The sequence below is a fragment of the Leguminivora glycinivorella genome, chromosome 10 (assembly GCF_023078275.1).
Source record: "Leguminivora glycinivorella isolate SPB_JAAS2020 chromosome 10, LegGlyc_1.1, whole genome shotgun sequence".
In the NCBI taxonomy this organism is placed as follows: Eukaryota; Metazoa; Arthropoda; class Insecta; order Lepidoptera; family Tortricidae; genus Leguminivora; species Leguminivora glycinivorella.
Genome location: NC_062980.1, coordinates 5,106,361 through 5,129,949, shown reverse-complemented (window position 1 = coordinate 5,129,949; position 23,589 = coordinate 5,106,361). Strand labels below are relative to the sequence as shown.

Below are 23,589 nucleotides of genomic sequence, written 5' to 3'. Positions count from 1 at the left end.
GTTTTTATCTCTGTGATCTACCTCAAGTTAAATTTATATTGATTTCAGTATCTCAGTACTCTTATTATGTACAATATCACCAATATTGTCACAGCAAAGTCAACAAATACATCAGGTGTATTGTTGCTAGAGAGCTGTTTGCATAGCCGAATGGCACAAACGCTCACGAAACACACACGAGCACACTGGCGCGACAGAGCCCGACTACCTTTCGCGGCGTTTCGTTTTCGTTTCGCGTCGTAGAAATGCCATTCGGCTACGGCACCTGGTATCTTATTTTAATTTATTTGCATCTTACATTGTTCATAGAATGAAATAATATGTCAGTAAATAATACATTAAGCTTATTTTTAATAAGCAGAAACGTCCGCTAACGATTCTAAACATTTTTATATTAAAGGAAAAAATTGAAAAATTTACGCTTCCGGCGGGACTTGAACCCGCATTCTCTGCAATCCGTGCATTGCTCTTAACCAATTGAGCTACGGAAGCCGCGCCGGACATCGCAAATCTTTCCATGCCTTTCCTTATGTACACACGTCTTAATAACGAATTAATGCTTAAAGCTTAATTAAGCTTATTCTGCCGTCTGTAATGGTCCAAACAAACTGTACAGCGAGTGTCATTAAAAGGATGCGCATAATTGTCATCGCACATGCATTTTGCAACAAGATGCCAACTCAAAAATATGACAATTAAAGTTGACAATTTATTGAGAACACTATCCTATAGATCAGCAGTACTTAAAAATGTTGTACAAAAATTAAGGAAAATTTTTTTGTAAGTTTTATTTTGTCATTAAGGTTCTCTAGTACTTGCCTCCTACCCTCCTAGTCAAATCAGCTTCTTTTTAAGAACTGTCAAAATGAATTTTAACGACTTGTTAATATGGAATGAATATGAAATCGAATTGAGTGGCGTCACGGTCAACTCAGTTACTTTATTTATTTCTACCTGACTTATTAAATAGAGATTGGATTTAAAAATAACTTCTGTCCATGTTTTTCTTATAATTATGCTTTATTTCGTGCATTATATAAAATAGTTTATTTCAACTAACGGTCAAGTTCCTTATTATCCTGCTTATATCTTATGAAAGTCGACTTATATTACTAAATGTTGGTAACAAAATAGGATCAATTAAAATTTGCTGACGTGGCTATGAATAAAGGTTTAGGGAACTGCACAGATATAGTGGCACTGAAACTTGAGTAGTTCATGTGCTCCTTTATGGGATACAGGCGTGATTGTATGTATATACATATATACCATCCTATATTACGTTACGTGGCGATAATATTTTCGCCATATGTGACGTCTTTCAAGTAGCCTTTATGTGACCTTGAGTATACCTTCCCTACTTGAAGTAATGTCTATAGTATAGACAGTCGTACCTGTTATTGTTTTGCGTTCGGAGTGAGGATTTTCAAAACTTTGTCGGAATTTTAATTTATACTACTTGGGAAACTTGGGAGCGCTATATAGGACACACAGCGGGCTTGGAATGTCTATTAAAATATTTATAGGCGTTTAATTTCATGCCAGATGACAAATTTATCTAATAGACTAGACAATGATGCGCTTTATAGCCAGTGTCGAGTACTCGCATTATTGTATTTGTGTAATCTATTACATCTGTGTCCTTAATATGACCTGCAAATGATTCTTATGGCTTACACGAGTTTCCCAATAGTTTTAGCCATTTCATAGATCGATGCAATTCGTTGTTACACATATAGCGGCTGTTGCTTTGAAATTTTATAATAAATCATAATTATTAGTAATTTATTTGTCGTATCCACGGTGACAACCAGCCTTCACGCACGTTGAGGCATTGCCAAACTCATCTGTGACTATCTGTAAAAGTCTTTAGGGAAATCAAAACATAATGTATTCCGGCGTGTACTCTTTAGGGTCCCCCCACATCTAGCGTCTTGCGAGCGTCGCGTCGGGCCAACTGTATGGGCAAAGCCTGACGCCGCGTCGACGTCGCGTCGACGCGGCGTCTTTTTCCATACAGTTGGGTCGACGCGACGCTCGCGAGACGCTAGATGTGGGGGGACCCTTAGGTGCTTAATTGTCAATTGAACCGATGTTTGGACCAAAAGGTAGTGATACTCCATTGGTTTTCGCTCTGTCGCACGCTTCCTCATGGGTACCTATTGGGCAACCTACTTGCGGAGCAGACAGGCAGAGTAACACTGCTGAGTCAATTATGTTAATATTGAAAATAACGAATTCATTTAACATAGATACCTATAAGACACCTTTAGGCATCGCGGGCTTAGGAAATGGTACTGCACACTTGAGTTGAGTCATAAAAATGCAATCGCGAGCGTAGCGAGCTTGAAAATGTATGGTACCTACAATTTGGGGTATCATACAGAGAAAGGAAAATTTGGGACAGTTTTCTATCAGGGTCGCATAGGGGTGGTAAAGGGGGTTTAAACCCCCTGAATTCCACCCCTGTTACACTGTCCTGGTTGTTCTTAAACATCATGATTTGTAGATTAATATTTTTCCTAATTTTGGACAAATATCTTGACTTTAGACATCGGGGATAGGTAATGATAGTGCACACTGGCACCTCCAGCAGAGCAACCAGTAAGTGTGACACTGTCCGGGTTGCTTCTGGATAATTTGTTGTTGTTCAACCGACTGCATTAGTAGTCCATGAAAACTAGTATTGTTCCTAATGTTAGACTTTGAGACATCTCACTGATCTTTAGACATCGGAGAGAGGTGATGGTAGAGCACACTAGCGCCGCCCGCAGAACAACCAGTAAGTGTGACACTGTCCAAGTTGCTTCTGGACACTTTGCTGTTGTTCAACCCACTGCATTAGTAGTCCATGAAAACTAATATTTAGTATTGTTCCTAATGTTAGACTCTGAGATATCTCACTGACCTTTAGACATGGGAGAGAGGTAATGGTAGTGCATACTAGCGCCGCCCGCAGAACAACCAGTAAGTGTGATACTGTCCAAGTTGCTTCTGGACACTTTGCTGTTGTTCAACTCACTGCATTAGTAGTCCATGAAAATTAGTATTGTTCCTAATGTTAGACTCTGAGATATCTCACTGACCTTTAGACATGGGAGAGAGGTAAAGATAGTGCACACTAGCGCCCCCCGCAGAGCAACCAGTAAGTGTGACACTGTCCAAGTTGCTTCTGGACATATTGCACTTTGCTGTTGTTCAACCCACTGCATTAGTAGTCCATGAAAACTAGTATTGTTCCTAATGTTAGACTCTGAGATATCTCACTGACCTTTAGACATGGGAGAGAGGTAAAGATAGTGCACACTAGCGCCCCCGCAGAGCAACCAGTAAGTGTGACACTGTCCGGGTTGCTTCTGGACACTTTGCTGTTGTTCAACCCACTGCATTAGTAGTCCATGAAAACTAGTATTGTTCCTAATGTTAGACTCTGAGATATCTCACTGACCTTTAGACATCGGGGATAGGTAATGATAGTGCACACTGGCACCTCCAGCAGAGCAACCAGTAAGTGTGACACTGTCCGGGTTGCCTCCGAACATCATGATGTTGTTCTTCACCCACTGCAGCGCGAACGACTGGTCCTTCAGGCCTGCGTTGCCGGGAGCTTGCTCGTCGCCGGTGCTTAGGAAACCTGGAAAAGTTATTTGAATGAATGATTAAAAATTGTTATTACCCGTGATAGGACCCTTGGCGTTATTTTCATTAGTAAGGCGGCGGAATTGAAAAAGTCGTCTAGTTTTGAAGTTGATGTGACTGGAGAGTATACTGCTGACAAGTGGTATCGTTGTGATCGGTAGACTTTACTGAGTACGAAATAATGACTTGTCGCATTCTCAGACTGTGGGGGGGTTAACTATGACGTCACAAAGATCGCGGTCCCGGGTTTCAATTTTTTGCCAATTTGTCTAGAACCCCTTATCCAATTTTGAAAAATGAGGTGTCGATTGAAAGCGTATAACATGCTGATTAAGATTTATTATATGTGAAAAGTATAGTTTTGTTAGTTATTTTTTAATTAACAATAATGCAAAAAATACTTTTTTTTACTCTCTTTTTTGATTTTTGTGACTCAAAAAGGCAATGAAAACGGCCACTTAGCTAAAAAATATGTTATATAAATCATTTAACTACATTATTAAGCTATCTGTTGCTTTTTAAATTTCTACGATCGGATAATAAATAAGCAAACTACAACCACATACCTGTAGGCGGGGAGTACCGCTTGACACGCGTTCCCATACATTCGGCGTCTACCAAATTACACCTCGCGCAAAATTCGTTTCAAGCAGATATACCTCTAATCTTATTCATCGTAACCTATCAATATTGGTATCATTTGAAAGTACAATTAAAGTACTTTAAGAAACAATGTCAATCATTTTCTTAAAATCAATAATCGCCAGTCTGCGGTGGTTACAAAGGAAAAAAGTGGGTATGCAATTTGACTGGCTTCCTAGGTTTGATACCCTAGACGAGTTTAAAAGGGGAGGTAAAGGTGACATATGGGTTGTTCTCTGGCCTAAAAGCTATACAGAGGGTCAGGGGAGAAAAAACTAGGGTTTAAGTTTAGTTTTAAGTTATTTTTTCTTTTATTTGTTGATTTTATTGTGTTTAATTTTTTTGTAATTTTATCAAGGATACACGTTGGTTTCTTTTGCTTAAAATTCCCTTTTTTATGAGAAATGTTATGAATTTCATGGCATTTTCCGATAGAGACTAAAATTAACTTTCAAATAAGGCCACATAGTCATACTGATACTTATATAATATTAAGGGTAATACCAAGTAATACCGTTTGAACTCAAACGACTTAGAGGTGCGGTTTTTTGACCCAGTAGGTATTAAAAAGTAATCGTAAAATCAAAACGATTGGGCTTCGGTCGTTATTACACATTAAATCACTAAAATGAAGTTACCTATAATGTTTTAGTAATTAAAATCCTCACTTTTAGCCACTTTTCTCAAAACATAATTATTCAACAGAAGTCAAGATAACATTAAGAGCATATTTATTATTAATAATGCGTTAGAAATTTGAAATAGTTGTTGAGGTACACTTGTTAAGTACATGCAGCTCCTGCAATTACACTCAGTGTCAAAAAAATCACACATCTCAATCGTTTGCGTTGAAGCAGTATTGACCCACATATTAGAGAGCAGGCCCCGTAGCCGAATGGCATTTCTCCGACGCCAAACGAAAACGAAACGTAGTCCGGCTCTGTCGCGCCAATATACAAGAGCGATAGGGATAGATATCTACTAGCGCTTCGTTTCGTGAGCGTTTCGTGAGCGTTTGTGCCATTCGGCTACGCACCCTGGGCACGCAGGCCGCCTCGTAAGACTATGTGTGGCACTGCTGTCCCGCTTGCACTAGGTACTTCGCCGGGGCTATTACCCTTAATATTATATAAGTAAAAGTATGACTATGTGGCCTTATTTGAAAGTTAATTTTAGTCTCTATCGGAAAATGCCATAAAATTCATAACATTTCTCATAAAAAAGGGAATTTTTAGCAAAAGAAACCAACGTGTATCCTTGATAAAATTACAAAAAAATTAAACACAATAAAATCAACAAATAAAAGAAAAAATAACTTAAAACTAAACTTAAACCCTAGTTTTTTCTCCCCTTACCCTCTGTGTAGCTTTTAGGCCAGAGAACAACCCATATGTCACCTTTTCCTCCCCTTTTAAACTCGTCTAGGGTATCAAACCTAGGAAACCAGTCAAATTGCATACCCACTTTTTTCCTTTGTAACCACCACAAACTGGCGATTATTGATTTTAAGAAAATGATTGACATTTTTTCTTAAAGTACTTTAATTGTACTTTCAAATGATACCAATATTGATAGGTTACGATGAATAAGATTAGAGGTATATCTGCTTGAAACGAATTTTGCGCGAGGTGTAATTTGGTAGACGCCGAATGTATGGGAACGCGTGTCAAGCGGTACTCCCCGCCTACAGGTATGTGGTTGTAGTTTGCTTATTTATTATCCGATCGTAGAAATTTAAAAAGCAAAAGATAGCTTAATAATGTAGTTAAATGATTTATATAACATATTTTTTAGCTAAGTGGCCGTTTTCATTGCCTTTTTGAGTCACAAAAATCAAAAAAGAGAGTAAAAAAAAAGTATTTTTTGCATTATTGTTAATTAAAAAATAACTAACAAAACTATACTTTTCACATATAATAAATCTTAATCAGCATGTTATACGCTTTCAATCGACACCTCATTTTTCAAAATTGGATAAGGGGTTCTAGACAAATTGGCAAAAAATTGAAACCCGGGACCGCGATCTTTGTGACGTCATAGTTAACCCCCCACAGTCTGAGAATGCGACAAGTCATTATTTCGTACTCAGTAAAGTCTACCGATCACAACGATACCACTTGTCAGCAGTATACTCTCCAGTCACATCAACTTTTTCCGAGACCCTCGCCGCTCTACTATTACCAAGTGGGCCGGTCGTTCAACGTAACAAAGGTCATATACTTACCTAGAGGGCCGAGTCGGTAGTTCAGCGTGACGACAACCATATCCCAGTCCATGATATGGCTGGCATCATACAGGCCGCCAGCGCCGTACATGAAGGCACCCCCGTGGATGAACACTAGGACGGGCAAGTTGGTGCCGGCGTTCAGCTTTGGGGTGTGCACGTTCACATATAGGCAGTTCTCAGATCCTGGGAAAGAAGAGGATATTACACAATTACAAGGAACATAAGCCTACGGATAAACCTGATCTTCACCAGGACATGAACGACTGAAGAAGAAGAATATCTTCAAATCTGTATTCTTACAAACCTATAACTATATTTTAATTCTATCTCTTTCTGGCAAACAGAAAGATTATCAACGTGTAGTAGGTATTGAGATAAAACCTTAACGAATGATGCAAATAGTTTTTAACCCCCGACGCAAAAACGACGGACAGACAGACAGACAGACACGTCAAACATATAACACCCCGTCGTTTTTGCGTCGGGGGTTAGAAATTACCTAATAATATACGTTGTAGTGCGAAAAGGGTTTACTTTGTATTTTTAACCGTCGCCTCAAATCTCTCAAGAAGGACGGTTCTCAAGTCGTCTGTATGTTTTTTTATTTTTTTTAATGTTTGTTCCTCGATATCTCCGTCGTTACTGGACCGATTTTGAAAATTTTTTTTTGATTGAATGTATATGCATACAGATTGGTCCCATTTTTCTCAGAATCCAGTTCTGATGATGGGATCCTGGAGAAATCGAGGGAACTCCTCGAATTTGAAAGGCATACATATGGCGATTTTTGTGTATTTAAAGGAACAGCATGCATTTACGTACGAAACAGTGACTTTTGGTGCAGTGGAACTGCTGATGATGGTCAGAACGGAACTCCTCAAATCTGAACGGCACGCTTATAGTGACTTTGGTATTTTTATAAGAACAGCATGCACTTACGTCCAGAACAGTGACATTTGGTGCAGTGGAACTCCTGATGATGGTCAGAACGGAACTCCTCAAATCTGAACGGCACGCTTATAGTGACTTTGGTATTTTTATAAGAACAGCATGCACTTACGTCCAGAATAGTGACATTTGGTGCAGTGGAACTGCAGATGATGGTCAGAACCGAACTCCTCAAATCTGAACGGCACACTTATAGTGACTTTGGTATTTTTATAAGAACAGCATGCATTTAAGTTCAGAACAGTAACATTTATTTAGTTATATTTGTTAAGCATATTGACTTTTCAAGTCAAATTTTATCAAGCTTCGATTTCTTATAATCGGATTCATGAGGAATTGAGGAAACTCCTCAAACCTTAACGGTATACGTATATTGATTTTTGTTGCCATCAAATAATTAAAGCTTTAAAAGCAGTTTAAAAAATTACCTACACATTTCTACATAATCCAACATTCGCAAGTAGCTTTCACCAGAACCCCAAAGGCGGCGGTTTTTTTTTCTTAAAAATTATTCCGGAAACGTTTGTATTTGTCATGCTAGTTCAGTCAATGTCAGTAGGTGCGTACCTCTAACTGAAATAGCATGACACATTCGTACGTTTCCGTAACAATACGGCGGCAAATTTTTCGCACTACATCTGTACTTATAATAATATAATAATAATAAAGACGTTTATTCAAAAGTTTGAACACAGGTACATTATAAAAGTACACAGGCATGCTTACAAACTAATTGAAAAGGTAGGTGGCTCAGCTAATGTCTGTGCCAGAGGGCCTCGAGGCGCAGCGGCCACAAGGACTGCCAGCAACGGACGCTGTTATTCTGCCACCACCAGATTTATAGCTAGCTAACTAATAACTAACAGTAAAAACATTAACGCCATTTCGGACAGGATAGCATAAACTGAACAAATGCAAGGTGTGTGGAATTAGGTAAGGTACTATAAGTATCTGTCATCTGTGTCAGGAATATTATAAACGATATTTGCCAGACATTGCTAGTAAATGTAACCTATCTTATAAATAAATGTCCCAGACAAGGTTGAAATATATGTATGTATAAAGTGGATTAAACTTACACAAGTGACGTGAATAAAAGCGTCCTTTTCTGGGAATGCGATTTCCTAAACGCATGAAACTTTTAGACGCTACGGGAGCGAAAATGCTAAAATGGAAAGGAGTCCCTCTTTCAATTTGGGAATTTCAGTTAAATATACTAGTGTTATTCACTAGATTTATCGAAAAAAAAATGTCCATTAAGAACAACTCAGTTAAAAGATATTGCGAAAAAATCTTTAAAATCGAGGTTCCGCTCTCGACTGTTTCCTTCTTCAAAACTTATTTAAACGGAACGAAATTTGAGAATCTGAATAACCATGAAATAATCTGTGTCGGACCGTTTAGATTTTTTGGCTAACTGTTACCGATTTTGAGTGTCACACCTTTTTTTGAGCCATATTGAAAAAGGCCGTTTTTAGAAATTTTTGATTGGCTCTAGCGTCTTTTAAAATAATAATAGCAAAAAAATCAAAACGGTCCGACACAGATAAAAATAATAATAATCTGTGTTGAAAAAATTATTGCTCTATCTTCAAAAACCAGAGAGGAAATAGTCGAGAGCGTTTGTATGGAGAATTGAGCTGTATCGTATCGTCTTAAGCTATAAGCGTCGCGACAAATCTACGTAATTTTTGGTTCACGTGAGTACCCGTTTGGGGACTTTCGTCCACTTTTTCAATACAATAAAATATAAGTACCTAATTTTCCGCGACTTACGCTATCGAGTTACTTACTAAAAACTCATGGTGCCCACACTTACCTACAACTTTCTTCTCAAAAGGATCGTACTGCATGCAACTAGAGAGCGGACGCGACGCGTCCCAAGTCCCCGTCCACGGCTTCATGTGTTGAGGCTCCTATGGCGATAAAAATAATATTAGAGTAAACTATGGATTGAAAACCTTCCACAGGCCGTACAGTCGCCATCTGATATATGGTACCGGGCCAATATGTCGGTATTTTACGGTCCGACACCGGATCGGAAAATGTGAAAACGCACTAAGGCTACACAAGTGCGTATTCCTTTCTTTTCTCTAATAATAATGCAAATACTTCTCCTTTACTTTACTTTCAAATAAAAAATATAATTTAACTATAGAAAAGTTAAACTGGACTTCTAAGCTATTTAATAAATATGAAGAATACTTCTCTATTATGCTCTTAGGAATAATTCATGTAGATAATACCCATTATCTACATGAATAGAAGCAGCTAAAATCAACTTTAACAACGACCGTTAATTGCTAAACTTTTCCTCTTAGTCTTCAATTTGTTAACTATTTTGAGTGGCGATGGCGTAAGTTGCAAAGGAATATTCACTGTATAAACTACAATTTTAGACACAAACTGAGATGACTGTAGGTACCATTTACTTGAGATCTTTTTAGTCATTGTCAGTTATGACTTGCTCCCTATCATGCGGGCGATTTCTAATCTTTGATAAAAGTTTTGTCTTCTAATAAATAACTTTTAAGAGTCTTTTTAGTAATTAATTTAAACAATCCCAGTAAAAAAGAACAAAAAATAAACAAGAGGATTTAATTTCATGGGTACAAAACGAGACGAATTGAACATGAGAAATTTGGCAAATCTAGCCAAACCAACTTCACAATCGCTTAGGTTTTAGCAATATGCGTTCTATGTAGAACTTGAATGACAGAGCCCTGCGATGCTTTGGATCGCCACGTATCGTCAACTATTGTCACTTCGCGGCTAGACTCCTCCCTACAAAATGGTCTGGCGTTGTGAACAACATCGTGCAGAATGCTTCGAATTTGGCTCGCGTGTTTCTATCCGTTATAAATAAATATTTGGCAAATTCCATGAAAATACCCTTTTCATTCACGTTGTCAATAACTTCATTAAATAGGGACACGAAAGTTAATTACCAATAGAAGTTTCAAGCGTGTGCCCTAGGGCATAAAGGGAACACCTTCAAAAAAATTAGATTTTTGCGGTAAACAATAAATATGCTGGTTATCCATGTATATTTTCGTATTTCTCATCATTGCACGGATTGAGAGAGGTTTCAATAACAACCAATAGCGTGGATAAGTGTTTACATGAGACTGGTTTGTGATACTGATAACCCTTTGGTTTAGTGCAAGGTAAACCCGTGATCAGAAAATAGTTATTTGTTATTAGGGTGTGCAAACCGGTTAACCGAAAAACCGGTTAACCGAGACTTTTTGGCCTCTGTTAAAAACCGGTTTTTATAGTCTCTAACCGGTTAATAACCGAAACTGTATTTATTTCTCAAAATTTGGAAAATTAGCCATAATAAGGTTCAAAAATACGTAATTATTTAATGTTTTGTATTAATAAAGATTTATTAATTACTTTTCATTGACAACATTATTATCTGTAATGATTTGATTTTAAAAATAAGTCCGGAGTCTACTCAATTATACATTTTATACAATACAGTAGAGTCGGTTAGTTTATTACGACGACTCCGCATAGACCTAACGTCCAACCTCTTACAACGACATAAGCACAGGTATTTATTTGGTTTTCGTATGTGATAGTAAGAAAGTACATCCGTTTATTACGACTCCGATTTTAACGACCAGCCGCTTTTTACGACACATTTTACACAGAATCCGTCCGTCAAGTCCGGTTGCAACGACGAGCGACAACGTTTTTAGTTTTACTAGTAAATTGAGGAAACAAAGCTACTTCCACCCGAGCACGGCTCCCTGTCTTGCCTACAACAAGTAGCAAGATTACATTGTGGCGATGTAACTTTTTGGAGTTTTGCTTTTAAAATTTTAACAATTTGTTCGCCTCGGGTCTAATCTTATAAGCTAAATAGAACCCAGTTTGTATTTTTCGATTGTGTATAAACTAGCTTTACTTACAAATGATGAGCAAGCACACATACTAAAAATGACTTTTTCTAACTAAACTAGTCACAATAAAATAAGGTATTAATACTATGATAATAATACCCTGTAAATAAACCTATTGATTGAAATGTTTTAGTAATAGAGCGGTAGATATTATTTTTAATTAAAAGAAATGAAATTCGTTTTGTACGACATCCGGCTAGTACGACGTAATATCAGCTATCCCTTGAGCGTCGTTGTAACCAGAGTCTACCGTATATTTCAAACTATATTTTTTAAAAGAAAGGTAAAATGGAGATCTTGGTTTTCTTACATCAATTGCTTGTATTACTAGCTAGGGGCTCTGGGAGCTGTAGAACTTCGCCACATGCCTAGAAAATGCAAAACTGACGTCACATTCAAACCACACAAGCCTTTTTTGCAATTTCCTCATTTTACAAAATTTCCAAAAACTGGATAAAAATGATCTTCATCGTGCAAGTAATACCTGCTACGATATCATCAACATCAGAATTCTTAAAGGTAATAGTAATTATTGCGTAGTACGGCCATTTACTAAAAATCCTCAAAACCGGTTAATAACCGGTTAACCGGTTTTGAAGGAAAAGTCTCGGTTATTAACCGGTTTTTTAAGTTAACCGGTTTTTGCAAACCCTATATGTTATACAAGGGGGCAAAGTTGTATTTTAACGCCGAGTGTGTAGTTGAAAAACGAGCAAGTGAAAGGATCCTAGAGTTGAACCACGAGCGAAGCGAGTGGTTCGAGAATAGAATCTTGAACTTGCGAGTTTTTTAACACACGAGAAGTAAAATACATTTGCACCCGAGTGTAACACAAAACTTTTCCCCTCACTATAGCGAGGAAACTACAACGCAAAAAATGCGTTTTCCCCTCACTAGCTCGGAAACACGTGTTTTGTCCTTCAATACCAGTGGGTAAAAACGCATTTTATCCACTAGTGGGTAAAGTAATTTGACCTTGAATAAAGTAAAATTAACTGCTTTCAAATTGATAAAAGTAGGTGAATCTAGTAATAAAGATGATTTACCACCTGTGGAACTACTGGAAGCAGTGATATACGCTTTTTTTGCGTTGTAGTTTTCTCGCTATAATGAGGGGAAAAGTTTTGTGTTACACTCGGGTGAAAATGTATTTTACTTCTCGTGTGTTAAAAAACTCGCAAGTTCAGGATTCTATTCTCGAACCATTCGCTTCGCTCGTGGTTCAACTATAGAATCCTTTCAATTGCTCGTTTTTCAATTCCACACTCGGCGTTAAAATACAACTTTGCCCCCTTGTATAACAAATAACTATTATCACTGCTTCCAGTAGTTCCACAGGTGGTAATAGTTATTTGTTTTACAAGGGCGCAAAGTTGTTGTTTAACCGCCAATATTGATACCCGAGCAAGCGAAAGATTCCAATATTGAACCGCGAGCGTAGCGAGTGGTTCAAAAAGTGGAATCTTGAGCGTTGCGAGGGTATCAAGGCACGAAGGTTAAACAAACTTTGCCACCGAGTGAAACACAAAATTTTTCACCACACCAACACTATGAAAATATGAACTGTAAAACATCAAAATAAATAAAGTACTTCAATTTATTTAACATTTATGATTCAAAATCATCATTTATACGTGAATTCCAACACCCAGCTTTAGACATCAAGTTAAAATTTGTATGAAATTACTTTGCACTCTTGTGGATAAAATGCAATTTTGCTATCAGTTTTCGAATAGCAAAGAACGCCTTTATTAGTTGGTGTGGTGAAAATTATCTTTATTACTAGATTCACCAACTTTTATCAATTTTAAAGCAGTTAATTTGACTTTATTCAAGGTCAAATTACTCTACCCACTAGTGGATAAAATTTTTACCCGCTGGTATTAAAGGACAAAACACGTGTTTCCGAGCTAGTGAGGGGAAAAAACTATTTCTCACATAGCATGTTCTTCGAAATAAGTCTCTCTGGCGCTTGAGTAGGTAAGTACAGTACCTACATTTAGCATTGCGGGCACTCCTATTACACTTTTTTACGGGCTACGGTTTACGGTTGTATGTTTCGTTCATTCCTTTGAAACCATAAAACCCTAAACAAAAAAATTTTGGTTAAGTAATAATATTTGTAAAAGAAAAAAATTATCCCTACATAAAGTCCTCTGCCGCATATTTTATGTCTATAAGTCTGTATGTTCGATACAAAATGAAAAGGTGGGGCGGTCGGTAGTAAGTTTTTAAACTATAAGTACGAATAATCACAATTTACAATCATTACACGTACACACACCAAATACATTATAACTAAACTAAAGACAAAATTGAAGATCTAAATCTCAGAGCATATATAAACCTGTGATGTTTTAAACCTGTGCCGCCATGCCAGTGAATGCAATTTGACTACAAATTTTACTTTGACATAAATTCTCTAAATCAATTATTTGCACACAATATATACATATTTGTTGCATTTGTTTTGTATTGTCTTTCCCATCACGGAACAATGGTTTCCTTTGGGAGGCTTACGTACGGGAATGGGAAGCCAACACGTAGAGGACCTTTTGACACTAATGAAATGTAAGGGGATGCCACCAAGAGGATGCTGCCCTCGCCCGATATACACAATATACACATCATTCATAAGTTAGGTACAGTCAAGTGCAAAAATAATTATGTAGGTATCAAAAAAATCGTCTCATAAATATGGTACTACGCTCTTATTGCACTGGACTAAGATGCTATGAGACATATTTTTGTGTAAGATGTGTACACCCATATTTGACTGTACCTACATTTTAGTCACGCGCGCCACATGTCTCGCAGAGGGTGCCCGATTGATATTCCGAAATAATATACGCCGATTTTCGGTACGCCGACAACGATTCGCCGACGTCTTTTTTGGCCGAATAACGATTGGAAGATTCTCATTTCGCATAATATTCGTTCGTAAACGGAGTCGGTAAGCAGACATTTGATACGCCGATTTACTTTTCACGAATAATCATTTAGTAATTGTAAAAATTGGCCGACAAAAAATTGGTCGAAACACAATAGGTCGAGTGATCATTTGGTATTTTTTAGGGTTCCGTAGTCAACTAGGAACCCTTATAGTTTCGCCATGTCTGTCTGTCCGTCCGTCCGTCCGTCCGCGGATAATCTCAGTAACTGTTAGCACTAGAAAGCTGAAATTTGGTGCCAATATGTATATCAATCACGCCAACAAAGTGCAAAAATAAAAAATGGAAAAAAATGTTTTATTAGGGTACCCCCCCTACATGTAAAGTGGGGGCTGATATTTTTTTTCATTCCAACCCCAACATGTGATATATTGTTGGATAGGTATTTGAAAATGAATAAGTGTTTACTCAGATCGTTTTTTGATAATATTAATATTTTCGGAAATAATCGCTCCTAAAGGAAAAAAAAGTGCGTCCCCCCCCTCTAACTTTTGAACCATATGTTTAAAAAATATGAAAAAAATCACAAATGTAGAACTTTATAAAGACTTTCTAGGAAAATTGTTTTGAACTTGATTGGTTCAGTAGTTTTTGAGAAAAATACGGAAAACTACGGAACCCTACACTGAGCGTGGCCCGACACGCTCTTGGCCGGTTTTTTTTGGTGAGTTGGCTGGAACTTGCATACAAAGTGTTCTGCGTATTCAAAAATCTAGTTGTTAGATCGTTTATAAGAGTAACTCACATTTATTTCATTTACTTATTTATAATATATTAATCATCGTGTTCTGATTCAATGGATTCATTTTAGTAAATTATGTATTGTTGTTTTCAACTAACAAAATTTTTACTTTTAAAATTTTTAGTTCTTCCATTCGGAAATTAGCACTTTTCTGTTCAAGAGCATAATGTTAATTGCCAGAATATGTAAATTATTACCGCAACGAAAAAAAATTCACATTATACATTGTTTAAGAAAAAAAGTGTCTATTAAGTGCGTAACTTTTTTACAACTGCGATAATTCATTCATTCGAAAATATTTTAACAATGTATAAAATGTGACACGTTATTCGACTAAACGTGGCCTAAACGAAAATATTACTTTGCTAAATGAAAAATATCCAATAATAATTCGGATATTTTGCACAGAAGCGAACTGAACTGTATGTGAACCAAGATTCTACGTAACGTTATTCGACCAAAAGTGACAATATAGTTTTCCCCTCACTAGCTCGGAAACACTTGTTTTGTCCTTTAATACCAGCGGGTAAAAACGCATTTTATCCACTAGTGGATAAAGTAATTTGACCTTGAATAAAGTCAAATTAACTGCTTTAAAATTGATAAAAGTAGGTGAATCTAGTAATAAAGATGAATTACCACCTGTGGAACTACTGGAAGCAGTGATAAACGCACTTTTTGCGTTGTAGTTTCCTCGCTATAGTGAGGGGAAAAGTTTTGTGTTACACTCGGGTGCAAATGTATTTTACTTCTCGTGTGTTAAAAAACTCGCAAGTTCAGGATTCTATTTTCGAACCACTCGCTTCGCTCGTGGTTCAACTATAGAATCCTTTCACTTGCTCGTTTTTCAATTCCACACTCGGCGTTAAAATACAACTTTGCCCCCTTGTATAACAAATAACTATTGATTATTCGGCTTAATGGCATTCGGCGAATCGTTGTCGGCGAATCAATAATCGGCTAAAAATTGTCGGAGAATCATTAGGTAGCCCTCGCAGAGCCTAGGGGGCCGATTTTTGAGTTTCACGCGTTCGAATTCAGAAAATTGTCATAGAAAATAATAAGCAAGTCATCGTTTTTAACCGGTGTTTTAGTGACAAAATCCCTTATGCGAGATTCAAAAATCGCCCCCCGGTCTCGATTTAGTAAACTAAATCACGAAAGTTTAAATTCGGTTAGTGTCGCATGTTGCTTTTAGCTAATTACACCAAAGAGACCATTTTAAGTTCATCTAAGTTTAAATACATTATTGAAATTTAACTTTCCCAATTAAGTTAGAAGTTTACAAACAATGTTTGAACTTGTAGGTGTGTAGCTACTTTTCTAGGATCAATAAATTAAAAGTTTTAGATGAATATAAGAAGTTCAGATATATAAAACTAGCTTTTGCCCGCGCCTTCGCTCGCGTTAGAAAGAGACAAAAAGTAGCCTATCCATCCCTTCAACTATCTCCACCTAAAAAATTACGTCAATTCGCTCCGTTTTGCCGGGAAAGACGGACAAAGAAACAGACACACACACTTTTCCGTTTATAATATTAGTATGGACTATGCGAATAATTTAAGTTTTGAACTTTATAAAAAAAAATAAGTGCCATAAGAAACTATGTTTATTAAAACCGGATTTGTTGCCGTTGAAGGAGGTCTAAAGCCTGGCGTACACTATGGCGGAAATAACTCGACGCGGCTCAATTCCGCCTTAATGGACGCAGTCTCATAAGAAATGCAGAAAGCGAGACTCGGCAAGCCTAGTGGACGCCAGGCTTAAGATAAACCGTGATGACGGAATAGGCAAGCAAATATTTACGATATACCTTGTCAAAATACTGCTTTTATTTACATATACTGTGTAGGTAGTAAAATAGTTTTATGCCAAAACATCCGCAACATGAAAAGTAGGAAGGAGATACTTTGTTTGACTATTTCCTTTCATCTTATTTTTTCTGTTTTTGCCTACGTACCTATCTGTATAACTGGACATTTATTTTATTTAATTATTATTTATTAAGTAGTTGGTAACACGTGTACTGGTACTGGACATGTAATACATACTTAAGTATAGGTAAATAATTATGGCAATTATCAACACGCGATCAAAGGCAGCATATGAACGTAAGTTCACTTCTAGTAAAAACAATAAGAGGCTCGGCTTAACATAAAACCTTCACAAATGATATACTTAAAACATCCTAAAGAATCATTCTTTTGGTAGGTGGAAATTGCATGGAAATCCGTACTGAAGTTTTGGAGTTACTTGCGACCATAGTGCACACCTGATATACCAACAAACAGATAATACATACAATACAATACAATACAATACAAATATTCTTTATTGTTCACCAATATAACAAGATTACATCACATAATTTTAATTAACTATGGTAGACAACAGGCGGTCTTATCGCTAAAGAAGAGCGATCTCTTCCAGACAACCTTTGGGTAGTGGAGACAAGACACAAAAAACAACTGATTTGAGTAGGTGATGCAGTGAGTGATAGAAAACGTCAAATAATCTTAATACTAATAAACATACATAAATAGGAATTAAAATAAACCTAAATATACCGTACATATATAAATACTATAACAACACAGCTACGAATGTACATAGTTCAAAAACAATGCGGCCAATAGCGATAAAGGAAAATGAAACAGGACCATCAATAAATATTGTATTATGGAATAGATAAATAATGTTCTTTTACTTGACTTTTAAAAATGTGAAGAGACTTAGCATGCCTTATGTCAATAGGTAATGAGTACATACTATATTTTATAAGGTGTAGTGATATCGAAACTCGTCTGGAGTGCGTTCGACAACATTTCAAATCAAGTTTAAGTTACCCAATACGTACCCTGAATCTATACTTCCCGATCGGCGGCCTAGCATACGGCACTCCTTCGAAGCTGGCATACGGTCGTCCTTTCGTCGACACCTTCCACGACCCCTGGAGTACTCCCTGTGTGACTCGAACCACAGGTTTCGACCCCTGGCCTAAAGCCAAGGTCACACTCGCGAGGAGGAATAAAAGTTTGACCGTTAACATTTTGAATTTGGAATGCGGATTGATTGAAGCGTGCGCCCGCGCCGGCTGCCGCGTGGGACTGAGTGTTTATTATCGTCTCGGGCTCCCGGCTTGTCAACTTGAGTTATTCTACACATTTAAAAATAAATGATTACGCGGTGTGGTTTTAATTTTGAGCTCTAACGCGTGGGAACAAATAAAACTGTTGTACGATTGGAGTTATCTTTATGATTATTCTATGTGGTTAGTGAACCTATATTTACACCATTAACGTGATAAGAATGAAAGTTTTAGTCCAAGATCCGTAGTAGACCGACCTTCACTAATGAGTTTGATTACTAGATGGTCTAGATGAAAATAATATTGTATCGATAGTAAGTTTCTGTTCGTGACTTGATATGGCTACCAAAATAAGATTAGTGCATCATTTTTAATTAAATTGATTAATTTTTAGTCCGGACCGGTAAACCAAAGGGTGCAATTATTTATTACCCGTTTGACTGCAGCAATCAGGTAATGGGCACCAAAAAAGGTAGGAATCGAGGTGATGCATATTTTAGGTATAGTATATGAAAACATTCCGCTTGAGTTTCATTGTAGGTATTCTTTACCATTTCCATTGGGCTTTCCATATCAAGTCATAATCAGTCAATCAATCAATCATTATGAATATTATGATACAAGTGTGCTAGGTTCTAGGGTAGGAGGCATTGTGCGCGCGAACGAAGAGAAGAGATTGTGCATAAGGCCGATAGTCCACTAGCATATGTTTATCATAAAAATATGATCAAAGGTCTGTATGCCTCCCTTTTTCTCCAACGTGAAGAAAAAGGACGGCATGATGCCTATGTATGCCTATGATTCATACGACGTTTTTCAGCACACTTGTAAGAGAAAAAAAGCAAAATTTATTAATAAATAAATGTTTAACTGCTAATCGGTAGTATTTGGCACATTTTCAAAATAGTGTCTTACCTGACAGTTTTTATATTGTTTTTACATTGAATGTGTAATTGCATGAAATGTGGTGAGTTTGTCTGCTCATTCGTAGTTCATTGAAGAAAACTAGAAACACTTTTAAGAAAGCTGCGTTTTCCTTACAGATTTTGTAGATTTTACATTGCATTTTAAGACTCATATGCCGCCAAGTATTTTTCACTCAATTTCGATGGAAAATGTCTAAAATTCACAGGTTCAATCACTGCTTATATATTTTTTCACGGAATCATGTTTCTTTTTATTTTAAACACTTGAAATGGACAATTTTGGAAATGTTTAAACTCAAAACTTGCAAAACTAACACGGATATCCTAACAAAGGATAACAAATAAAAAAACCGGTCAAGTGCGAGTCAGACTCGCTCACCGAGGGTTCCGTAAAAACTTTAAATAGTTGAATCATCAAAATGTTATTCATAGAACTGTACAGATTTGACTAAATTCCTCAAGACTCAATTTCCCACATAACAAGTAATATTTTAATATACAATTTTATTGTTAGACAACGTCCAAATAAAATCAAGACTATTCGACTTCAATAGTTTACGACTTACGACATGTCGCAAGGACGCTCCTGAACCGACCTCATTATATCAGGAAAAAACCGGCCAAGAGCGTGTCGGGCCACGCTCAGTGTAGGGTTCCGTAGTTTTCCGTATTTTTCTCAAAAACTACTGAACCTATCAAGTTCAAAACAATTTTCGTAGAAAGTCTTTATAAAGTTCTACTTTCCGACAATACCTATCCGACAAAATATCACACATTGGGGTTGGAATGAAAAAATATCAGCCCCCACTTTACATGTAGGGGGGGTATCCTAAAAATAAATTTTTTCCATTTTTTATTTTTGCACTTTGTCGGCGTGATTGTCGGCGGCATATTGGTACCAAATTTCAACTTTCTAGTGCTAACGGTTACTGAGATTATCCGCGGACGGACGGACGGACGGACAGACAGACATGGCGAAACTATAAGGGTTCCTAGTTGACTACGGAACCCTAAAAACGCGATGTAGGAAATGAGCGTTCAACGTACAGCGACATCTATCGGCAAATTGAGTAAACTAATGTGCGCGAGCTACTATGGGAGATGATTTTTATGGAATACATAATTGATTATTGCATGAACCGATTTTAACCATTTTGCCTCTATTTGAAAGCAAGTAATTTTATTGTTATTTTGTTAAAAAATACAGGTACTATAAACACCCGCAAGGGTGTTGAAAATGTTGAAATTGAAAATGTAAATCTGAAAGGTTTTTTATAAATAAAAAAAAAGTTTTAAAGATACGTGTACGATTATATTTTTCCTGTAATCTTCATTATAATAGCCATGTTTGGTGAAAATTTCATAAATTTATGTTGGTAAACTTCGGAGATAAGGGGTTACATTTTCCTTCATAATTCTTTTTTTCCACAGCAAAAAAATTATAAAAAATAATTTTGATATGTACAATTTGAGCTCTTTCTAACGATACCCCACTTGACCTAGTTACTTGACATTTACAATTTGCCTCACTTTCATATTGGCCATTTTTTATAGTTAATATTAATAAATAACAAAAATAATCCTTTAATTTTGTAGAGGTTAACAATGTTCATAACTATTCCAAATTTCAAGTTGATATCATAAGTAGTTCTCGAGATATTTAGAAATGTGACAGACGGACAGAGTCGCACCATAAGGCTTCCTTTTGTACCTTTTTGGTACGGGCGGAACCCTAAAAATGAAAATCGCGCGTTATTTTTTTTTCGCGCGGACCCTGGCTACGCGCGCAAGCTAAGGGCGCTAACAAAATCACAAACAGCCAAAATAAAAAAATGTGCAAAATAAAATATTTAAGCGATGGTTTGAAAATAAAGAAAAAATAAATATATTAATTCATTATCGTGTTAATTTTGTAATTTAATTAGTTAAATTATGTCTGGCGAGATAAAACCTCTTTTTACTATGGAATGCGCTTGGCTGTTGAAAAAAAAAAAACGGCATAGTGCGAGTGATGGGGACTCGCGTTACAATGGCTCCGTATTAAATATAACAATGAGTGCGTTTTCACGTTATCCGATCGTGATCCAATCCGATATCGGAAGTAGGATCGATATCCCATACATGTAAGCCGCCATCTTTGATTTTTGCCTTCGAAATCCTTCCGACATCCGGTACCGGATCGGATAATGTGAAAACGCACTAAAGGTCGATCTTACACGGATCCTCTATAATTGTATGTTACTTCTTCAACGTATGCATGACTCAGTTAAACACGCATTCACTGTTCATTATGCTAAAAATGTGTGGTTATGTTTATAAAAACCCCATCGCGTTAGTCCTAGTACAACGTTGGAGTAACTACACATTTAGAACACCTGCTATCAGCAGAGATAAATTCTAGAAAAACCTTCACTTTTTTCTGCCGACCTAGCAAAGATAAATTCTAGAAATAAAGCTTCACTTTTTTTCTGCCCACCTAGCAGAGACAAATTCTAGAAATAAAGCTTTACTTTTTTTCAACTTACGTCATGTCCGAAGTGACTAATTAGTATGCGCGCATTTAATGAGCTCTTAAGAATTCACTTGGTTTTATTAAGATTATTTAAGATAGCTAGACGGCAGTTTAAGAAGCTTAATTAGGTTTCTTTAAGCAAATTGGGTAAGGACTTAAAACTTAGCTTCCGTTTTACCGTGAAGTTCGTTCCAGTTTTTCTCCAGTATCATACTAATTTATTAATTTGCCTATTACACATTTCACAAGATTATAGTTATATTTAAGTGTCAACTAATTTTTGACTAGCGACCTGCCCTAGTTTGTCATGGGTTAAACAAAATTAATGTGTCAAGAATTACTATTATTGATAGGTGTTTGCAAGCTGCATAGCTTTTACAGACAAACAGATAGGTACGGGTCTGTTTTATAAGGATTAATATGTATTGAAGTAGTAATTGTATTATGTTAACGAAGAACAAAAATACGTATCGAATTACGTCATTCGCATCGCTTCATCTAAAAGAAAAAAGTTAAAGTGAATGCAAATGCGAAGGTCACAGACTATAACAATATCCGCGGTTTTTTACTAGTACCTAAGCAGGTACATATCTACTGCTGAAAAAATAACAAGGTATAGTACAGGCCAATCAGGAAATAATTACATCATGTAGACAGTAGATACATAAACGATTTTTTTTTACTTTTTTCTACTCCTGAACTGTTATTCGTCATTTACAGGGTCGTGCATAGATCTTTAAAACCCTATATAAAAGTCTATTCCCCAAAGCCAGCGTTCACCGGCTTTCCGCGCATGCGCGCAGTATCGAAAAAACTGAAAACGCATGGTTTGGCTCTGTAACCCAACGCATTGTTATAACGATACTGCGCGCGTGCGCGGGAAGACTTTGGGCAGCTGAGCTGACAGTGCAAACCTTTGCGTCAAAATACAGGAAACAGTGTGAATTTCACAAAAGTTATTCAAGAAAACTATTAAAAACTAAGTGCATGGTCGTAGAAAAAGTACTGTATGCAACCTCAGAGCACCTTTTTCTTAAATCTGTGTATGCAACGGTGTTTAACTGAGTCATAACAACGCCACTCGTCTTTTTTAACCTCCTTTAAACGCCTGTTGCATAATAGTACATTGTGCAACAAGGGGAGGAAATTGAATATTAATAACGAGAGTAAGTTAAATCGCGACGGCTTGCCGGAGCGATTTAAAGACTCGAGTTAGTAATATTCATACTCCCCGAGTTACACACAATGTTTTTCATCACACTCGCAATGTACAAAATATGTAAATAGATGTAAATAAGTTATGTACGGTACAAGAAATTTCATTATTCCCTTGGGAGAACGATTTTTCTATAACTCACGCTCCGCCTGCGTGCAATAGCACATTTAAAGTGCGGGTGCGATGAAAAATAATATTACAAATCCTGGCCTATGACATGGTATATTTACCAACGGATTTTCGGCAAAGAAAAACATCGTGAGGATCGATCACTTTCCGGTTTAGTTTACTCTCCGGTTTTGAAACATCACACCCTTTAGCACAACTTGCCTTGTCGCGCGCGAGTACATACATCAAGTGCGACTTCAAGTATAGACTCGCGCGCGACAAGGCAAGTTGTGCTAGAGGGTCAGATGGCTAAAAATAGTGCCTCTCTCTCTCTCTCTTCTCAGCATATTTGCGTTCACTGCTGAACATATGCCTCTTTCATGGATTTCCATTCTGTTCTATAAGCGGCGGTTCTGTGCCAGGTCGGCCCTGCCGTCTTTTTGATGTCGTCCGACCATCTGGCTCGTGGTTTCCCGTCACCGATGGGTAAAAGTAGTGCCTACGTACGTCAATTGAACCCCAACTTTCCATATACTTTTTTCACATTCTGAATGTAGAATGATCGTTTAAAGTTTATGTAATTAACACAAAAACAATATTTTTATAGAAATTTCATGCTTAATATTATCGTCACAAAACTGACAATGAGTTAATTTTTAGGGTTCCGTAGTCAACTAGG

General features: G+C 36.9%; 1 protein-coding gene across 1 annotated transcript in view; it reads right to left on the bottom strand.

Moving 5' to 3' along the window:
- The window catches only part of LOC125230382 (venom carboxylesterase-6-like), a 39,726-nt gene extending 21,546 nt beyond the window's left edge, over nt 1-18,180 (bottom strand). The window contains exons 1-4 of the mRNA XM_048135520.1: nt 17,918-18,180; nt 9,276-9,372; nt 6,506-6,691; nt 3,449-3,634 (exon numbers count right to left, since the gene is read on the bottom strand). Coding sequence (XP_047991477.1) covers nt 3,449-3,634; nt 6,506-6,691; nt 9,276-9,372; nt 17,918-18,109 — 661 coding nt within the window. The 5' untranslated portion in view covers nt 18,110-18,180. The remainder of the gene's footprint in view (nt 1-3,448; nt 3,635-6,505; nt 6,692-9,275; nt 9,373-17,917) is intronic.
- Between the last annotated feature and the right edge of the window lie 5,409 nt (nt 18,181-23,589).